Below are 19785 nucleotides of genomic sequence, written 5' to 3'. Positions count from 1 at the left end.
GGACAAGTACCTGGTGGTTGGTAGGATGGTAGTCGTAATTGCCACCGCTAGAAACAATCAAACCTTCCATCGGTCGTTTAACCTTCCATGTCAGCCATGCTACTCGTATCTTCCACAACTCGGGCTAATAGTTAATTATTTCCTGGCGTACCTGGGTATGATTTACTCCGGAATTTATGTTCATTCGGGTGGAGATTCAATGGATTCAATGGTTGTGCCCAGGCCAGCCAGACGAGTCGGGCGTGGGATTGCCTGGAGAGCCAGAACGTGTCCGACTCCCCCCAAATCCATTCGGCGGCTTCCCCATCCAGTCATTAGCTCCTTTGCCCTTTGCCCGTCCCCCCTCGCTCCTTCCCTTCTCTAGATAACCAACCTGTTCTGTAGCCGACTAAGCTGTGTACTGAATAGCTACTTACTGGTACCGACCAAATCCATTGCACTACCCGTACCTATCTTGTACCCGTCCGGTACCTATCTGTACTCCACCAAATCTCGTCCCTATTGTGCACTGAGAGGTACTGAGCACTCGTACACCCGCCTTCTTCTGACTTCCCTTCCCGTCTACTCTTCCTCACTCTTCTCCTCTCCTCTCCTCTCCTCTCCTTTCCTCTCCTCTAGACAATCACCATTCACACTTCACCCTCCTCTCTCTATACTCCTTCACTCCCTTGTCAATCCAATCCAATCCAATCCAATTCACTCCAATCCATAGAAAGGAGTCAAAATTGAAGTCGTCGTCGTAGTCCTTTGTCGCTCGAAATATAGTTAGCAGCACGCACCCACCTCCCCCCGGTCACGCAAGTACCCCCGTCCGCAACCTCATCCGACTCCGCCTTCGCCTTCGCATTCCTTCCCAGTTACTCTGCCACTTCTGCACGCCGTTTCGAGCCTCCCGTCCTGTGCGAACATTCTTTCTCGCTCAACTCTTTTTCTTTTCCATCCATCATCTTAACCACTTCCACCACTCTCTAAACTTTCTCGATTCGACTTCATACAACTTCACCCATTCTAAACGCAGGTCTTCGCCCACACTTGACCTGACCTTCTCTCGTCCATCGGCCATGGCCCGCTGATCCATTCGTGTATTCTGCCATCCAGCTATACACCCCCTCCCCCCCAACGTCCATCCTCCAACTACTATTACCAATCACTACCCCTACAACCCTACCCACCTTTGCCGCGATTGCGAACTGCGACCTCACACACTTTCACCTCTCACTTCTCCACTCCACCTAACCTCTCGACACCGTCGCCATGACGCAGCTCTTCAGCTCGTCGAACTCGACGCTCACCGAGAAGCGGACTTTCTCCGGCCTGCCGCTCTCCTCCAACAAGCAGGTCGGCGGCTCCAACAGCCAGGTCTCTCAGAAGATCAAGAACTTCTTCCGCATCAACAGCTCCGGCAACAATGACGCCAAGGACCGCAAGCACTCCGACGACGCCTCCACCTCCGGCACCCCCAAGAACGACTCCAAGTCCAGCTTCCGCCAGTCTCGATTCCTCCCTCACATCAGTCGCAACCGATCCCAGACCGTTGCCAGCGAGGGCAACCCCTTGGACGACGGTGTCTCCCCCACCGCCCACGCCAACCCATACTTCGTCCACCAAGGCCAGCCGGCCCTGCGACACCACAACGAAGGTAGCGTCCCTCCCTCTCCGACGGCCACTCCGCCCATCCTGACAACAAATGTCACAGCTGCTGTGAGCGGTGCCAATGACCAGGCCACCACGGCTGGAAAGGAAGAACTCGCAAGAAAGTTGCGCAGGGTGGCATCGGCCCCCAACGCACAGGGCTTGTTTGCAGCTGGCAAGAACACGGAGAGGCCCCAGACTGCTGAGCTTGGAAAGGAGCCATTGGTGCAACACGGCAACTCGTCGACACTTAGTATGGTCGAGACCTTGCCCCCCGACCCGGACCATCTCCTTCCGCTCGACTCTACCAAGACCATACCGACTCCAGGTCAGATCCGCAACTCTGTTGCTTTCCGCAGGACATACAGCTCCAATTCGATCAAGGTTCGGAATGTGGAGGTCGGACCCGGCAGCTTTGACAAGATCAAGTTGATCGGAAAGGGCGATGTTGGAAAGGTATATCTGGTCAGAGAGAAGAAGTCAAGTCGGTTATACGCCATGAAGGGTACAACTCCGCACATCCCTCTTCTTACTATGTTCTACGGCTAACAGAATGCAGTGCTGAGCAAGAAGGAAATGATCAAGCGTAACAAGATCAAGCGTGCTCTTGCGGAGCAAGAAATTCTCGCAACAAGCAACCACCCGTTCATTGTTACCTTGTACCACTCGTTTCAATCCGAGGAACATCTCTACCTCTGCATGGAATACTGCAGTGGTGGTGAATTCTTCAGGGGTATGTTCTTTGATCATGTATGCATTTTTCCATTGGCTCGCATTGCTAACATATATAGCGTTACAAACCCGACCGAATAAGTGTGTAGATGAGGACGCAGCGAGATTCTATGCTGCCGAAGTGACGGCTGCCCTCGAGTACCTTCATCTTATGGGTTTCATCTACCGAGACTTGAAGCCAGAGAGTACGTATTCGCCTGTTGAACTTCTTGCTAGTTTTAACAAGGCTAACTTTCGCAGATATCTTGCTTCACCAATCTGGCCATATCATGTTGTCAGACTTCGACTTGTCAAAGCAGTCCGATCCCGGAGGTCGCCCGACCATGATTGTTGGCCGCAACGGAGCTTCGTCAAGTAACCTACCCACGATCGACACAAAATCTTGTATAGCGAATTTCCGGACCAATTCGTTCGTCGGTACCGAGGAGTACATTGCCCCAGAAGTCATCAAAGGTTGTGGACATACCAGTGCAGTTGATTGGTGGACATTAGGTATCTTGATCTACGAGATGCTTTACGGAACCACCCCATTCAAGGGCAAGAATCGAAATGCAACCTTTGCAAACATTCTCCGCGACGAAGTTCCTTTCCCAGAAGGCTCTGGGGTGACATCGGTTTCAAAGTATGTACACTTTCTCAAGGTGACAGGCTTCATAAGCTAACAAATTTCCAGCCTTTGCAAATCAATCGTTCGAAAGTTGCTCATCAAAGACGAACTTCGCCGTCTTGGGTCCCGCGCAGGTGCATCCGATGTCAAGACCCATCCGTTCTTCCGCACAACGCAATGGGCATTGCTCCGTCATTCGAAGCCCCCAATCATCCCCAACCAAGGTCGCGGAATAGAGACACCCAACTTTAGGAATGTTAAAGAGAGCCAGAGCGTAGACATAAGCGCAGCGAAGGCCAAAGGAGTCCCGCTTGATTCAGGACTCGCCACACCCATGGGTGAGGTCGCTGATCCTTTCGAAGAATTCAACAGTGTAACCCTCCATCACGATGGCGATGACCATAGCCAACCTGAAGCCGAGCATGGAATCGAAATGCACACGAATTCTCATCGCTAGACCGGTCTTCACTTGCGCTGTACTTCCGTTCACTTCCTGTTTTTGTAGCATTTTGAAAAGTAGCCGCCTACTTTGGCATCTTTTTATTCATCAGGAGGCGTTTTCGCGTTTCCCTGTCCCACTCCTTAGGCTCGGTTGACAAAGGCTTGTCTTTTTTTCCTCATGGCATTGGCGTACTATCTGTCTGGTCTTGCAGCATTCTCTTCATAGTTTCCCCCGCCTGCTCCTTACTAAGCTCTTCGATATGCCGCTGCTGGTCACTGAGCGGAACCTGTAAATTGCTCCTCGGCGTTTGGCATGGTCTTTTATCTGTTCATGTTGGAGAATGGACGGGGGTGGTGTCGAAGTTGTTCTCGTCTCAAGGAATCTCTTGCTCTCTTTGCAGAGTCGGGACAATGAGCGGATTTCTATATTCTCTTAGTGCAGAGACAATTATTTGAATAGAGTGCAAGAAAATACTACTTTGCGTTATGATTATCAGATCTGCCGTACGTCAGTCCGCTCGTGAACCGGCAGTGCCAAGGAAACTACCCGCGCTTTTGTTCAACTTTAGGCGCGCTTTCCCCGCGATCAACCAAACAGTCGGAAACGAAACCACAACATCAAAGCAATTGTTGCTTGTCTGCAAACAAACTACATCGTACTCCATACAGGACGAAATCTCTCACCTGCTCTACGTTCAGTCGAGGCTCTGGTCCACACAACCATTGAGCATACAGCATATTCCACAACGTCGCTGTCCGCGCCACGAACGAAGCTCCCACCAATTCCCCGTCCTCGAACTCGTCCTACCAACATCGTATTCAACACCTCCCTCCACGACCAACCGACCCTACCAAACCTCACCAAACCACTAGCGACTAGACACACACATACACATACCCTACACACAGAGACAAATAGTTGGCACCCAACAAAAGCAGAAAAAAGCCATGGCATCATCCGACCTCTCCACATCCCAAACCCCAAGCACTTCTGCCGCTGCCGCACCAGCAACCACCACCGCCTCTCCAACCGAAACCCTCACACCCCTCGAGCAGGAAATCCTCGACGAATACGCCCGCCTCCTCGGCAACCTGAATAACGTACGTCCCCTCGTCCCTCCCTACCCCCTTCTTCTCCACAACCTCCCCAACCATCGTGACTGACGTATGGTATGCAGATGTCGACCCTCCTCGCCGAACTGAGCGCGAACCCCTCCGCCGAGATACTAGACTCATTGAGGGGACTGGAGCGGAAGACGAGTCTCGTCTTCACGCTGCTGAAGGCGAGCGTGTATAGCATTGTTTTGAATCAGCAGTTTGTCGATGGCGATGGGGATGGACAGGGCGGGGAGGATGGTGAGGGGTTGGGGGAGGGGGTTAGTGGGGTGGGATATTAGGGAGAAGAAAAGAGAGGGGGGGGAGGGAGGGAGGGAGGGATGGGAGAGGATGGGAACATGGTGTGATATGATACCCCGAGTTTTATTTGCATGTGTATAGAGAGATGGAGAGAAGAAGAAGGACGAAAAAACTTCAAATATATATGGGACGTGGATGGTAATGGTGATGATGATGATATGTAATAATACTACTGATACATATAGAGAGATGTACAGATGCCGCCGCCGCCGCTGTTTCCCCCCTTGAAAATGCGAAGGTGTTTTATTTTTTGATGGGAGGGAGAGAAAAGGAGTACGTGTGCATGACGTCGTTGTCGCGAATCTACTCCTCCTACCACTACCGCTGTCGTTGTCTATAATGAGGTATGCCCCATGCTCGTCTTCCATGGCGTTCGTTGGTAGATTGGGAAGGGCGACATGATGAAAACAAACTCCTCCCCATATCGTACAATCGGCCCTTGAATTGATTGAAACAAAATTGAACAGGTCGTGTCAGATCGCCTTCAACTACTACCTCCGCCTTGCTTCACTTAATGCACGCTACCTCCGTAGTACACCTTCCTGACGTCGACGAGCTTCTTGCCGCGCCCGCGCGCGATCTCGTCGGGGAGCTTCTGGTTCACGAGGGCCTCCCAGGTGGCCTTGATGACGTTCATCTTGTTGCGGGAGCGAGGGGTGCGGGCGGCGAGATCTTGCAGGCCGGCGGCGCGGGCCATCTCGAAGATGAGATGCTGGCAGCGGAGACCGAAGCCTATCATTGTTAGAAGGGTTACTTTATTTCGTGCTATGGATCTTTCTTGGGGTCTTGTGATTTCCAACGAGTGAAAGCACTAGAAAGGGGATATGATAGAAACTTACCAGGTGGTCGGGAGTACAGCAGCACCCTGGTGGCGGCCACCTTCTTCTCCAGGTCGCCATAGATGGTCCTGTTCTCGTATCGGGGAATGGCCTTCATATTCCTGATAGCAGACATGACGCTCTGCTTTCTTCCATCCGCAGGCTCAACCGACTTTCCCTCGCCAACGCCCAACAGTCCATTGCCGTTGCCAGCGATGGTCAGGAAGTACATAGACCTGATCTTGCCCATGCGGGTCTGGTTCACGACGCCGTGGACGACGAGCGTCTTGATCGTCAGGCCCCTCAGCTGCTTCTTGGTCCACCGCATGTACTGCAGCAATTGCTTCTCGCGCGGGTCTTCCTTCTCCTCATTCGCCAGCCTCGTCGTCTGGCGCATCATGCGGTTCTCGATCCGTGGCAGGTCAGGCTGAACAATGGAGTGGCGGGGGTCCGCCATGGTCGCCATGGCCTTGGGGTTCTTGGACGTGTAGATTGCTCGCGGGTCGAAGGCCGCCTGCGTCATGGCCGTCCCGACCATGTCTTCGAGATCCGCCTGCGCCTCCGCGCTCAGTTCTTCGGGGACCCCGTCCGGATACAACTTCGCGAGCTGCTCCATCGCAACCTGCGTGATAGCCTCGTCACGTTCGACCGGGTTCGTGTACCGGAACGTCTTGGAGCCCTGGATGTCCTTGTGCGAGAGCTTCTCAGCGTGATCCGTCACTGGGTCCATCTCCGCGAGGTCGTCTTTGTATGGCAGCAGCCATGGGTCTGATCTCCGCTGTCCCTGCGTCAGGATGTCTCGAGTGTCAATTGCAGTTTCTGCGGCCTTGATCGCGGCGATCTGGTCCGGTGTGTATCTTTTTTCTAGCAGTGTGGTCTCGGTGGTGTCATATTTCGGGTAGGTGGCTTCGGCGGCCTTGTTGAGCAATTGGAGCTCCTCCGCCTTGATGCTCGGGTAGTGAGGACGTCTCCTGCGTGCGGGCCTTGGGGCGGTCGTCTGGAAGGATCGTGTCGCCGGTGCGGGTGCAGATTTAGGAAGACCTGTTGTGGCCTTCGAGAACAGACATCTTGCGGAGCGGCAGACACTCATTGTGCGGGCCCCGATTTCCGCAATTGGGAAGCCCCCAATTGACTCTGTGGAAGAACGGTGCGAGTGAAGGAGAGAAGGGGGGGTCGAGGGCGGGAGCGGATGCGGTGTCTTGCTGTTGCTGTTGCTGCCCGTGGTGGGTCGGAGGTTTTGCTTCTGCTCTCTGCCTCTACTGGACTAGACTGGTTCTTTGGGTTTTTGGTGCGGCTCCTCCGAATCAGAGAGTCGGAATTTTGGTGACATAAGCCAACACTCCCGTGCTAATACGTTTTGGGGATTTCTCCCCCAACTTACATCTTTTCTGCAACCTTTTTTTTTATTCTACATGATATTGAAATCTCTACGCCCGGCCCTTTGGACACTGTCACGCAGTGGACGGCGTTTTCGGACTAATCAATTCAATATGGCATCTTCGGCAGCAAATGTTGCGCCCGTGGAAACGAACGGAAATGAGAGCGGAAGCAAGAGATATGCGCAGACGCCGTTGCGAAGCGAGGAAGGGTCACGGGGAAGTTACAGATTCAAAAATAAGAGGATGAGGAACGGCCATGGAGATACGAGCAAAATTTTAAAAACGAACGGTAACAATGAGGAAGTGTTGCTTGAAGACGTCAATGCTCTACTCAAGTCATTGGATATTCAGAGCAACGGAGAGGATCAGAGCGCCGAGCAAGAACCCCAACCACTGCCAGAGAAGCTTTCGGAGATTCAGGTCAAGATCGAACAGATATCTTCTACTGGTGATGGCCTCGGATTTCAGGTAGGATCGGATTCAAAGCAAGTTTACGTCATCCCATTCACTGCACCTGGAGACGTTGTGACAGCAAAGGTTTTCAGGCATCTCGACAAAGAGAGATACTCCATGGCCGATTTTGTTAAAGTGGAATCGCCATCCCAGCACCGAGATGAGAGTCTCGTCAGATGTCCTTACTTCTCCCGCTGCTCCGGTTGTCAGTTCCAGATGCTTCCCTACGACTTCCAACTCGCGCACAAGAAGACCATCGTCGAAAAGGCATACAAAAACTTCTCCAACCTTGCCCCGGAGCTCATACCCGCCATAGGGGATACCATAGGATCCCCACTTCAGTATGGATATAGGACCAAATTGACACCACATTTCGACGGTCCTCCGGATGCGAGGAGAAGTGACGGCCGAAACGGCATAAAGCGAAGCTTCAAGGAAGTTCCACCTATCGGTTTCATGAAGAAGGGAACGAGGCAAACTATCGACATTGAAGACTGCCCCATTGGCACTGAAGCTGTCCGCAACGGAAACAGGCGCGAGCGGAAACGGGTATCTGACGAGCTGAGCAAATACACGAAGGGCGCCACGCTTCTTTTGAGGGAGCACACAGAACGAATTTCGAAATCTGAATACGACGTAACGAAAGAAACAGACGGAGACGCCGTCATTGAGGACAGGGGTGATTTCATACACAAGAAGACCTGTGTAACTGACCCGAACGCCAAAACGACCGAATATATCGATGACTTCCAATTCGTGAACCCAGCCGGAGCCTTTTTCCAGAACAACAATTCAATTCTACCACGCTTCACACAATACATCCGAGAACACATCCTCCCAACCACCCAGTCCGACGACTCACCCAAGATCAGCTACCTGATAGACGCCTACTCCGGCAGCGGTCTCTTCACCATCACGCTCTCCTCCCTGTTCAAATCCTCCCTCGGCATCGACATCGCCGCATCCTCCATCAACTCCGCAACCAACAACGCCACCATTAACAACCTCCCCCCTTCAACCGCAAAATTCATCGCCGCCGACGCCGCCGCCCTCTTCGCCAACATCGACACCCCCGCCGCGGAAACCGTCGTCATGATCGACCCGCCGCGAAAAGGGTGCGACGAGTCCTTCCTGCGCCAACTCATCCGCTACGGCCCCGCAAGGGTAGTCTACGTGAGCTGCAACGTGCACACGCAAGCGCGTGACATCGGCGTGCTGGTGGGCGGTATGCAAGGTGTGGACGGAGGCAAGGGTCCCGGAGAGGGATGCTATGAGATTGAGAGTCTGAGGGGCTTCGACTTCTTCCCGCAAACGGGACATGTGGAGGGAGTTGCGGTCCTCACGAGGAAAAGGGATATGACTGCATGAAAATATGTTTAGGTATTTATTTAGCATAGAAGAAGTATCTCCCGAATTTTATTATATCATAACAATCGAATGCGACTTGAAATACCCAATATCATTATGTTGAATGTACAATAACCGTCGATGATCCACGTCCCAAAACAGTCCAAACGGTCCGTCCCATTGACTTCTGTTTCTATAGCACGCCACAGACAGGTATGAGTGAACGAACACTACCCACCAAAGAAATACTAGCCCATGAACAAAGTGAACCTGCACAAAAGACCACTTAGGAAGTCATCTTCTTCATGTACCATGCAAATGTGGTTCAAAACAAAATACTGTTCCACAATCCATGACAAAATAAGTGACCGCCCAAGCCACAAACGAAATCTTCAATTGTTCTAGATCAGCGATACCAATTACTCAAGATGTAAACTGAAGGACAGCAAAGAAGCCAAAGGAAAACAACTCAATATCAACAATTTGTTCCAACAACTTTGTACTTTTCTCGAGAGGGAGAAGGAGGGCAGGAAGTAGTGGGTAAGTAGTACTTCCTTAACCTCAGACACGAACGCTCCTACCAAAAACCAAATCAGCTCTTCTCTGAAGAAGGCCAGACCAAAAAAGTATTTCAAAACAAAAAAATGCAAAAAAAGAAAGAAGTAGCTTGAGCAAGTTTCGATCTTGCGTCCTCCGGGTTATGAGCCCGGCGCGCTTCCGCTGCGCCATCAAGCTTTATTCGAATCTTGAAGTCGAATTGACTTGTTTGATGGAAGTTTTTGAATTTACTTAAATCTTATGGCCTGCAAAATACAACTCTATGGTTAATTGTTTGCTCTTCCTCATTATTATTTGAAGAGTATTGTGCGCTTGTTTGGTGGGTCGTGATTGAATGTGGGTCTTGGGTTTTTTTCTTCTAGTTCGGTGAGTCATTACTTCAGGGGCGGAGTGGAGTGTACCAAGATTGTGTAAGTGTAAGAACTCAAATTAATAAGTATAGATTGGAACATGAAAATAAACGACAAAAAATAGATTCGATGGTATGAAGGATATATAATAAATAATAAAAAATTATCGGCTTCGGTCTATCTATCCACAACAAGTAGTAGGCGCACTTCGATGAGGGATTGAACTCACCAAGAGTGACCGCTGAGCAGCTTGCACGACGCGATGGACTACCTACCACTGATCCTCCAAATTGGAAAACTCAAAAACAACGATAAAAACAAGTAATTGAATACCCTCGAGAGTTTACGACGATCTAAAACAAGTGGAACAATAGTACCTGGTATCTCTGATCTGCATACTACAACAACCTCAACTTCCATCTACCCACTCGTCATTCACACCCCCTTTGCCTCGTAGATGTGACCGGTCTTGCTCAGCACCGTACCCAAACCCCTATGCACCTCCACCTGGAATGGCTCGAACGGGACCCTCTCCCCATCGATGCTGATGTATCCATCCGCCTGGTTCTTGGGGATGAATCGGTACGCGGTGACCTTCTGATAGTCGACGGTCGGCTGCTCGAAGAACTTGTTCTCCGCGACCGCGAGCAGCGTGGCGATGGCCGTGTGGCGCTTGAGGTCGCCACGGACGCGCACCACGTCGATGCACCCGTCGTTGGGCAATGACGCGGGGAAGAAATTGGCGTCCGGGGACATGTACGCCATGTTACCCGCGTAGAAGTTGCCCAGCTTGTCGTGCGGGACGAGCTCCCACGACGAGGGCAAGGGGTCGTTGATGGTACCGTGCTGGAGGGGAGGGAGGCCCGCGTCCGCGGCGGGGATCTCGCGGTCGTCGTGGCTGCGGGGTGGCTTTCCGGCTTCGGTGCGGTAGACTTGCCGGATCGCTTCTTTGTCCGAGTATTCGACTTTGATGGCGATGTCGGCTGGGTAGATGGTCTTGCGAAGGACGCGGGTGAGCGTGCCCCATGTGAAGCGTGCACTGCCCATCCAGCGTAGGTTTTCGGTTGCCAGATCGCATTCGGCGACGAGACCGACGGACTGTGACATGAACGAGAGCGTTCGTTGATCGCCTTGTGTGATGGAGGTGAGGTCCAAGGGCGTTCTCAGTCCTTTGACGACAGCCAAAGCCGCGAGACTCGGGCTGTCCGTCCCGTTGAAGTTGAGACTCATGCCGTTGCCTGATCCACAGGGCAGTTGTGCTATGGCTGTCTTCACCAGCGCCCTCGCAGCATCATGTCTCTTGCCCAGGCCATTCCAGACCTCGTGCGGGATGCCGTCGCCGGAGCAGCATGCGATTACATCGTACGCATCTACGTCCAGTCCCTGTGCGATCTCTACCGCATGCCCGTTGTGTGTCGTCTTCTCGACGTCGAGCTCGCATCGGGCCGCAGCGAAGATGGGCGCAATGTGCTTATGGTAGATCTTCACAGCTCCACCTTGGCCCCCAAAAGGATTGATGAGCACCTTTACACGCTTCTCTCGCTTGGAGGCCCCATATGCGCGATCCAACAGTTTCTCTATCCAGAGATGTGTCGTGCGATTGTCCGTCTTGTCTAATGTGTAGCTGATGATTGCGGGCCGGACCACCTGCTTCGATACGGCGTGCGCGTATTGTATCGTGATTTCGCCATCCTCGGATTGCTCTGCCCAGAGGATGTTGAAGAAGGGTATAGAACGAGTGGTCTTGTTTTCTACCAGGCATCAGCATTGTATGTCAATTGGAACACTGGTACTTACTGCTATAAAGGCTACTAATTCCACAGCAACCGCCATTGTTATCTAAAAGTGCCTCGTCTGTCACCCCTATTAGTATTGTGTTCCATGCTGACAGCACAGAAAGAGCATACCCAAGACCACCAAAGAGTCCTGTCCTAGCGTTAACGAAGCATTCCTTCCTACAGCAAGCGTGTCAGGGACGTTCGTCGATGGTTCTGGTGGTTGCGGCGTTTCGGTGGTACCCAGCGCAGGGTCTTTAAAGGGATCGTCCTCCGCCATGGTCATGAGAAGTTGAATGAATGTGTCTGCATATCTCGAATGAGACTCTTGGGGACGTAGAGAGATGTCAGCTGTAGTAAGCTATCATCTTGCGCACAGGTAACTACGGATGCGCGGGAATGGTGGAGGCCGCGTTGCAAACGAGGGAACAGATCAGTAGAGGAACAGGCATCTTGAGCCGAGGCTGCTCCGAATAAGGCAACTCTGGTATCAAAACGGGCGCCAATAAAATGCTCGTGAAAAGCGGGCAAGGATTCAATATCACGGAATGGGTAGAACTGTGCCGGACGAATAATAGTAAAGAATCATATTCCTGCATATATTGACGCGCAATGCGCGTTTAGATGCAAAGACCAGATCTTGAGATGCTTCTCCCTTCGACCCAGCACTGTACTTACTGCCAACCCTCCCATGCCTGTCATAACTTTTCATACCCAGAGATCGCTGGCTTTGGAAATGCTCATGCGCATAGACAGATGAAGTCTCATTCTTATTTTCAGGTAATCACAAACGCTTCTAGCTCGAAACTCATATCGCTAGCTGGCCCTAGATTGACATTATACCTTGTTCAACCCCTTCAAAGATCCCAAGCTTAGAGCCAACCCTTGCGATCGGCTTCGAATGCGCACGAAACCCGTTATCGGGCCATTCTCTCCCTCCTTTTCTATACTGAGATTGGCAAGTGCATCCTCGCCTGGTGGCTGTTAGTACTGCGGGCCATGACGATATGGAAGAGAAGGTCAGCTTACCGAATACACTGCGTGCATAAAGATTTGCGGACAAGAACTGGCAGTCTCCCTTCATTGATGCTTCCGGTGTGAGACAGCTCATGTTGGTCGACGCCATCAATTGTTTCAGGAAGTCGCGCAGCGATTTGGCCTTCGAGTTGATGTTGACCTTATTCTCCCATTCAAACTCGGTCCACATGGTTCGGAACTGCGTCTCGGTGCAATGCGCAGGCTTGATGTAGTCCATGATATCAACATGTACATCGTTGAGGATAACAACATTTGAGTCAACACCCTTCTCGCCTTCGTAGATGACATTACCGAAGATGACACCGGTGTCAGTGGAAGAAACTGTAGAGGTCAGCGAAATAGTCCCGCTGCTAATACTGATACGCATTATACATACCCTTGATAGTTGCTTGAATGTTGATGAAGTCGTGAGGACCCACATTCTGCGTGGGTGGGCGTTCAACAACCTTCAAGTCACCAAGTGTGGCAAATTCGACTGTCAGATTTTGAAGGGTCTCGGTTGTTTGGTTGACCAGCAAGACGTCCAAAACAATGTCGAATTGGTGTACCTGGAGAAGTTAATAGGCTGTCTTAAGGGAACGAAAGTAATACATACCTTGACGTAGGCTTCGGCGTAGACAGGATCTGAGAAGCCAGTAAGCTGTACAACGCGGCTGAGCTTCGATGTCAGATCCTCAGTTGCCGTGTCACCACCGGTGGCCCTCTCCAAATCCTGCTCAATCTCATCGTTTCCATCTACGTCACGCTTCTTCAACTGTCGGATGTTGAAAGAGTCGTCAACATTAACAGCGGACTTGGCCTTCTCAGAAGCTTCCTTTGCCGCGCGTTTCTTTTCTTCTGCTTGCACCATGGTTCGGAATGATTTCCTGGTATCCTCCAAGAAGACGGTCTCAAGCTCCTTTCTTTGCGAGAATTCTGACAATGACCTGACACAAGACATAATTCGGTCGACAGAGTCTTCATCAATGAGAGTCTTAACGAATTGCGACTGACCAACACGGATGATGGAGATCATGATGAGCATGGCCTCGGCACGAAGGGCGTTTGTACGGGCACCATCCTTAGATATCTCTGAATGTCGCATGACAAGCTTGGTGAGAGTACTTGACAAGACAGTTCCGAGATAATAGTCGCCATCCAGGATGAGTTGTCGGAGAGGGGGCTTCTGCGAGTTCTTGACTGCTTCCAACTTGGCCTTCGCTGCTGCTGATGAAGTAAGTGCACTTTCTGTGGCGTATGTACCGTCGGCGAGGACTTTGCGGGATCCTGAAGGCGCTGCAGGTTTGGCATGTCCGTTGACTTGTTCGGTCTCTTTGCCCTCAGAAGCGTCGTCCAGGAGACGTTGCTCTGACGCAAGGATAGGGATTTCACCAAGGGACGAACGGATGCCCTTCCAAGCGTCACGGATGTCCTTGGCCTCCAAAGAGAATTCTCCAATGATCCAGAGCACACCACGGTAGACCTTGCCAGCACGGACTTCACCGAGAGTAGTAACCAAGCGCTCGATGATGGAGGGTCGCAAATCTGGGAAGCGCTCGACGACTTCCTTCACGAACGAAATAACGTCGACAGCCGAAGCGTTGCTGCTGACATCGGAAATAAAGTCCATTAGCGACCCGACTACACTTGCTGCAACCTCTGGGAATTTGATGGCCGACTGGTGGATAGCAGAGATGAGTAGCGATCGGTACTCGCTGTTCTTCTCGTATTGTTCGTCAACAGTCTTCATGAGCTCCTTCTTAAGAAGCAAGACAACCTCCTCGACATTCCTGCTCGTGACCATTTCAAGAGCGATGTTGAGGGCCTTCTTTCGTACATCTAGATCAGTGCTTGAAAGTACACGGAGGGTTTCCATGGTCAAGTCATCCAGTATTCCCTCGTTCTTCTCTCGTAGCTGATCGACACGTTCCAACACAATCAATTTGACATTGTTGTCCGGCTCCTTGATGGCAAGCTCGATGAACTTGCTTGCCGCGGCCTTCACAGCAACAGGATTGTTCGTCAGGGTAGTCAAAGCGTGTGCAGCCTCATAGATCACAGTGGAAACGCTAGATTCGAGGAGATCGAAAATAAGTCGGAGATATCGTGCCTTGTTCTGGGAGTTGATGACGGCGTCCCTCCGGATGAACTCAAGCTCAGCGAGCAAAACAAGCTCGTCATGGTTTGGTATGGAGTCGAACACGGTGCTCAGGTATTCCAAGGCTTTATCGTGGCTGATCGAGGCCAATGCGGCGAAAGCGTTGCGCTTGCAAGTAGGATCGTTCTCGTCATCGAGGAAAGTGACTAGGAGATCCGGAGCGTCGGGGAGAAGCTCGGGAAGATGGGTGAAAATGGAGGCAATTGCGAAGGTAGCATTCTTTCGAACGTAGGCGTGCCTATGGGTAAGACATTGACGTGCGGGCTGTAGGAGCGGCTCCACCAACTCGGCATCCCGCAGTTTGCACAAGAAGCGTAGAGTATTTCCCCTCACGTACTCGTTTGGTGCCTGCAAGTCGAAACGAATTGCATTGCAGACCAATATCCATTCCTGACGAAGCTTACCTTGAGCGTCATACTTGGGGCAGACTTCAAAGAAAAAGTACATGAGCTTCTTGAGAGGCTTCGACTTGCTAGGCATGACGAATCTTATTATATGCATCAACAGGCCCGATTGAGGGTCGCCGTTGAGCATTATGGAGAGGATCTTCTTCTGTATGGGGGGTCAGGTCGGGTTTGCTCAACAGCTATCGCGGGGCAGCAACGTAGGGCGGCGCGTACCATAGTTTCGATCTTCTGCTCGTCCGAGCCTTTCTCGAGAGACTGCTTGAGCTCATTCTGAGAGGGGACGTCGGCAGAGTTGTCCTGGTGGACCTGTTCCAATCCAAGTCAGCTACGGAGCTCCTCTTAAACGCCAGGTGGTGCGTACGAGACTGTATGCATTCTCCAAGAAAGTCGCCATTGTGTCCGTCTATTCAATTCTCGCACTATTCCCTGAAGTAATTGTATATTCCCCCTTGGCTTCGATGCCTTTGGCCTTCGAGCAATCGGCCGTCAGCCGTCAATGCCCTCGATGTCCAGAGTAGCCGGAGTGCTACGTGTATAAAAAGGAGATTCGCGGGGGAGATTCGTATGGAGATTGAGGATCGGAATAACTAAGGCGGCAACAGGAGAATATCAAAGTATAAATGAGCGCACACGGGGAGTTGGTGCCGCTTCGTGAGCTATAGAACGCGGATGGGGGAGGGGGAAGTTGACCAACATCACCGTAACGGTGTTCTGTTCGAAATACTGGTCGGCGGGCTTGGCGCAGTCCCTCGCCTACATAACGACCCTGGTCGCCGCTAGTTACATCGTGAATCTCTGCCTCCGACGACAACAAGTCCGTACACCGCTTTAATCCCATTCGGCAACCATCTCAGAATCAGTTGACTCTGGAGTCTACGCGACCATAGTCGCATATTCACAACCATGAGTTCAGGGGACCCGTTCTACCTCCGATACTAGTATGTATTGTGCGCACATGTCTGTGAATGTGGGCCAAGACTAATGCTATAAAACAGCTCCGGCCATCAGGGAAGATTTGGCCACGAATTCTTGGGTAAGGACATTTGTTGGTCCGTAGTAGTTGTCGCGACTGACGTTGGACAGAGTTCGATTTCCGCGTTCTTGGAGATGGACGAAGCGCCTCCGCTAGATATGCCAACAACTCCAACTATCGTAACGATTCTTTGATCCGAAAAGAGAGTGAGTTTGGCGCTTCTAGTCTGAGAAAGAGAGCCTAACATGCCCCCTCAGTGTGCGTTAGCGATGCTTTAGTCGCAGAGATCAAGCGTATTGTTAAGGATTCTGAAATCCTAAAGTCAGTATGAACTCTTACTTTGGCCAAACGGAGTATCTAATACTACGTAGGGAAGATGATACGAAATGGCCACAGAAAAACAAGGATGGCCGACAAGAGCTCGAGATCCGCCTGGGCAATGAACACATCTCCTTTGAGGTATGTAATGCCTCAGCAAACCGAAAATGATCAAAGTTTACTAAAGAGTATAGACTGCTAAAATTGGCTCGCTTCAAGATGTTCAGGACTCATCCGACCCGGAAGGATTGCGTGTCTTTTATTATCTTGTTCAAGACTTGAAGGCCCTCGTCTTCTCACTTATCTCCCTGCACTTCAAGGTACTATTTGAATGTCTCATCGCGATCATCACAAGATTTTGCTAACCCCGTATAGATCAAGCCAATCTAAATGAATAGCACATTCAGATGAGCGGCGTTAGGCGTCATGTCATGTTTGTACAATAGCAGATGGCGTGGATACCGGATCACCCATCGAGGAAGAGCGAGAAAAATGAAACTATGTCCAAAAACGACGAGAATGTCCAATCAATTGTCAAAAGTTTCAATTGCGATGTATTTGGAAAGTCTAGGATGGATGATGACGGACAGGACTACTTCGATATGGACTGGGATCACTATGAACGAACGTGCTGCCGATTGACGTGGTCGATTTGACACGATCCAAAGGATTTGATGAATGTCATTGGGGAATTTTATGGGCAATGTACCCAATCGGTACTTGATAGTTAATATTGTCAAAAAGAAGAAACACAATTGTATCCGAATCGTTTGGTCACGTGTGCACTGTGTGAAGGGATCTGCGTACGTACGGAACTTAGGGACTGTCAGCCTTAGGGTATCAGATCAAGCCGATCATAGTAAGAATGTGAACCTACTTGCATAAGACGGGTGCTACCTGTGGCGTCGTTTTAGGTGCGCCACTTTCCTGGAGTCTTCATCTTGATCGGTGTGGGTAGTCCTCCTTCGTAGGTAGTAGGCCCACTAGAGGTTCTTCATGGGGTACGCAGTACGGAGTCGGTATTGTGGGGGGAATGATAGTATACAGAAGAGATGCCGCGTGGAGGTTCGCACAGCATATTCAAAGAAAGACAAGACAAGACTTTTGAGATAGATAGCAGTGACGCTCACACCAATAATCCAACAGGTTGGGTCGTTGTCCGGTGGAATGTTTCTGGCTAAATTACCACATACCATGCTGTCATTTCTTCTCTTTGGGGGGCCCGGCACCCTGCATCTACTATCTATTACTTGTCTTAAAGTAACTACTTGTACTGTGTACTTGTGGACTTGGGACCCAACAACCCTTACCAACCCTACAGAAACCTTACAGAAACTCTAAGAGACCCTACGAGACCCTACAACCCTTGAGGTGGGATTTCCGGGCTGTGCCACGTGAGGTTTAGCGTCTTCCCTAATGGCCTCTCCACCCCATCAATTCGCTTTGCCCATCCCCCATCCCATCCATTCCCATCCTTTCCCCGCTTAAGCTTCCAGAGTGGTTGTAGTGTGGATATCCTAAGTGCAGATGGGTGTGTGTAGTGTACAAGTGTAAGAGTACATGTACATGTACATGTGTGCGCACTGTGACATATGGTGTGTGCGATACGGGGTGTAAGTGTGCGTGTGTGTGTATGTGTAAGGATCAGTTGTTGGGGTCCGTACCGTATGGGCTGTTCAGTGTGCCAGTGTAGTTACTGGGTGGTAGTCTGGTCTGGCTGGACTCTCTAATACCTGACTGACTGACTGGACTGACTCTGCTGGGCAAATCGCCTAAACCCTCTCCGACCGACTCAGGTGCTCTTCCTCTGGGTCTTCTACTCTCTCTCATCCTCTTCCTAGTCCTAGTCTAACCATGGACATCACTTCCCACCGCTTCTTCCAACTACCATTAAACTTGTGATTCATCTGTGTGCGTCTACCTTTTTTTGATACTTTCCTCTGAATACATCTCATGTCTGTGCGACGTTGTCCTCGACATTGAACCACGCTCTCTCATTGATCCCTCCACCATGCCGACTCCCGATGATGCGATGCCCTCGCCGCCAGCGGAGCACGAGAGCCATCTCGCTGGCCACACATCCTGTCCTCCCGAAGAGACGCGCTTCCACCCTATCCATAACGTTAACGACGAACAGCCCAGTCCATCAAATACAGAAGACCGTTCCCCCGCTGCTTCTCCAATGCAACAGCCAACACCTCCTGCGGAGCACGAGTCCCTACCTGACGCGCAGCCGCCAGCCAATTCACAACCCAAAACCCTAGATCTCGCATCGGACGGTCCAATCAGAGACATACCTACGCCGAGCACAAATACTGCGACAGATGAAGGTGCCACTGAGGAACAACGCAATTCTCACGCGTCGCCGCTCTCTGCCACAGGCCCTCTGCCTACCTCATGGTCGCAATCAGGCTTACTCGCATCACCAATTCCCAGCCACAGAGTCAGTTGTACTCCCACGTCTGTATCACAATGCAGCGCGACACCTCTACTCAAGTATACTGATGTTGGTTGCAGTTTCTACCTTACACATCCTCGTCGCTGCTTCGCCCCGGTAGCCGATTCAAGGGCAACCAAACATCCGACCGACAGCAATATGAAGTTGAGGTCGAGATCAAATATGTCGACATGCGGGAATCGTTCATGTGCGGATATTTACGGATCAAAGGTACGTGCAACACCACAATGTCTCATCCCATGCGCTTCTAATACCTTTCCAGGTCTCACCGAGGACCACCCGAGCCTGACCACTTATTTCGAGGGCGAAATAATCGGCAACAAGTACACCTTCATTACACAACATCCGGAATGGGGATCGAATGAAAAGGTCGACCGACAACACTGGGCGCGGTTCCCTGCATACAAACCACTGATCAAATACTCCTCGCGGCCCGAATTGATCACAAAGGATTGGATGCAAAAGGAGCATATCTTCATGCGGTGGAAAGAATACTTCCTGGTCCCCGACCATCGAGTACGCACGATAAATGGTGCCAGCTTCGAGGGTTTCTACTATATTTGTTTCAATCAAATATCCGGTGGAATCGAGGGCATTTATTTCCACGCAAAGAGCGAGAAGTACGTCACACATCCATCTCCTCGTGCGGTGCACCGCAGCTAACGTGAACCAGGTTTCAAAAACTGAAACTCGAACATGTGGAAGATCATGGTTGCCAGGGCGCAATCGAGTTCCGGTGATATCACGAATTGATGATGATGGGATCGGTGCATTGAAGGTTTGGTATTTCTATTGGACAGCATCTTGAGCGCGCTTTTCCTTTGCAGGGTTTTCCCGTGTACAACTTCTATTTAGTTCGAATTTTTTTCGCAGTGCCAGCTGCTGGTAGGATTGCTTCCGCAGGGCGCGACGGCAATTGATTATTGCATTTTGGGTCTGTAGCACG

The 19785-nt window shown here is 51.1% G+C and overlaps 8 protein-coding genes and 1 non-coding gene across 9 annotated transcripts; 5 read left to right on the top strand and 4 right to left on the bottom strand.

Annotated features, from left to right (window-relative positions):
• Positions 1 to 1254: 1254 nt before the first annotated feature.
• BU24DRAFT_430954 (serine/threonine-protein kinase-like protein nrc-2) lies at positions 1255 to 3428 on the top strand (the record flags this gene model as incomplete). The annotated part of the gene is made up of 5 exons (XM_033529842.1): positions 1255 to 2137; positions 2192 to 2365; positions 2424 to 2549; positions 2605 to 2986; positions 3038 to 3428. 5 exons carry the CDS (start codon positions 1255 to 1257, stop codon positions 3426 to 3428), a joined length of 1956 nt encoding a protein of 651 aa, XP_033387231.1.
• Positions 3429 to 4360: 932 nt separating this feature from the next.
• On the top strand, positions 4361 to 4809 carry BU24DRAFT_458620 (uncharacterized protein; the record flags this gene model as incomplete). The annotated part of the gene is made up of 2 exons (XM_033531652.1): positions 4361 to 4513; positions 4591 to 4809. 2 exons carry the CDS (start codon positions 4361 to 4363, stop codon positions 4807 to 4809), a joined length of 372 nt encoding a protein of 123 aa, XP_033387230.1.
• Positions 4810 to 4974: 165 nt separating this feature from the next.
• On the bottom strand, positions 4975 to 6916 carry BU24DRAFT_364217 (37S ribosomal protein-like protein S5). Its single transcript, XM_033524237.1, has 2 exons — positions 5668 to 6916; positions 4975 to 5560 (listed from the first exon to the last, which is right to left on the bottom strand). Exons 1-2 carry the CDS (start codon positions 6734 to 6736, stop codon positions 5340 to 5342), a joined length of 1290 nt encoding a protein of 429 aa, XP_033387229.1. The 5' UTR covers positions 6737 to 6916; the 3' UTR covers positions 4975 to 5339.
• A 140-nt stretch (positions 6917 to 7056) lies between these two features.
• Positions 7057 to 8864, top strand: BU24DRAFT_418453 (S-adenosyl-L-methionine-dependent methyltransferase). Its single transcript, XM_033526985.1, has one exon. The coding sequence runs from the start codon at positions 7137 to 7139 to the stop codon at positions 8844 to 8846; it is 1710 nt and encodes a 569-aa protein (XP_033387228.1). The 5' UTR covers positions 7057 to 7136; the 3' UTR covers positions 8847 to 8864.
• A 624-nt stretch (positions 8865 to 9488) lies between these two features.
• On the bottom strand, positions 9489 to 9560 carry BU24DRAFT_t7. The gene has a single exon. It is a non-coding gene; the product is annotated as a tRNA-Met (tRNA).
• A 246-nt stretch (positions 9561 to 9806) lies between these two features.
• BU24DRAFT_364211 (sphingoid long chain base kinase-like protein) lies at positions 9807 to 11925 on the bottom strand. The gene is made up of 3 exons (XM_033524236.1): positions 11641 to 11925; positions 11531 to 11587; positions 9807 to 11484 (listed from the first exon to the last, which is right to left on the bottom strand). Exons 1-3 carry the CDS (start codon positions 11792 to 11794, stop codon positions 10169 to 10171), a joined length of 1527 nt encoding a protein of 508 aa, XP_033387227.1. The 5' UTR covers positions 11795 to 11925; the 3' UTR covers positions 9807 to 10168.
• Positions 11926 to 12343: 418 nt separating this feature from the next.
• On the bottom strand, positions 12344 to 15791 carry BU24DRAFT_418451 (coatomer subunit beta; the record flags this gene model as incomplete). The annotated part of the gene is made up of 6 exons (XM_033526984.1): positions 15452 to 15791; positions 15304 to 15396; positions 13142 to 15235; positions 12923 to 13094; positions 12538 to 12867; positions 12344 to 12482 (listed from the first exon to the last, which is right to left on the bottom strand). The coding sequence occupies exons 1-6, from the start codon at positions 15482 to 15484 to the stop codon at positions 12346 to 12348; spliced, it is 2859 nt and encodes a 952-aa protein (XP_033387226.1). The 5' UTR covers positions 15485 to 15791.
• A 100-nt stretch (positions 15792 to 15891) lies between these two features.
• Positions 15892 to 17147, top strand: BU24DRAFT_418450 (Mago nashi protein). Its single transcript, XM_033526983.1, has 7 exons — positions 15892 to 16028; positions 16086 to 16123; positions 16174 to 16269; positions 16321 to 16384; positions 16435 to 16522; positions 16576 to 16701; positions 16757 to 17147. Exons 1-7 carry the CDS (start codon positions 15994 to 15996, stop codon positions 16769 to 16771), a joined length of 462 nt encoding a protein of 153 aa, XP_033387225.1. The 5' UTR covers positions 15892 to 15993; the 3' UTR covers positions 16772 to 17147.
• A 910-nt stretch (positions 17148 to 18057) lies between these two features.
• On the top strand, positions 18058 to 19604 carry BU24DRAFT_107309 (uncharacterized protein). The gene is made up of 4 exons (XM_033520761.1): positions 18058 to 18824; positions 18899 to 19049; positions 19102 to 19459; positions 19513 to 19604. The coding sequence occupies exons 1-4, from the start codon at positions 18393 to 18395 to the stop codon at positions 19577 to 19579; spliced, it is 1008 nt and encodes a 335-aa protein (XP_033387224.1). The 5' UTR covers positions 18058 to 18392; the 3' UTR covers positions 19580 to 19604.
• Positions 19605 to 19785: the final 181 nt, after the last annotated feature.

This window comes from Aaosphaeria arxii, assembly GCF_010015735.1.
Source record: "Aaosphaeria arxii CBS 175.79 unplaced genomic scaffold BU24scaffold_2, whole genome shotgun sequence".
NCBI classification, from domain to species: Eukaryota; Fungi; Ascomycota; class Dothideomycetes; order Pleosporales; genus Aaosphaeria; species Aaosphaeria arxii.
The sequence above is the reverse complement of the archived record's forward strand: the minus strand, read 5'-3'. Positions and strand labels throughout refer to the sequence as shown.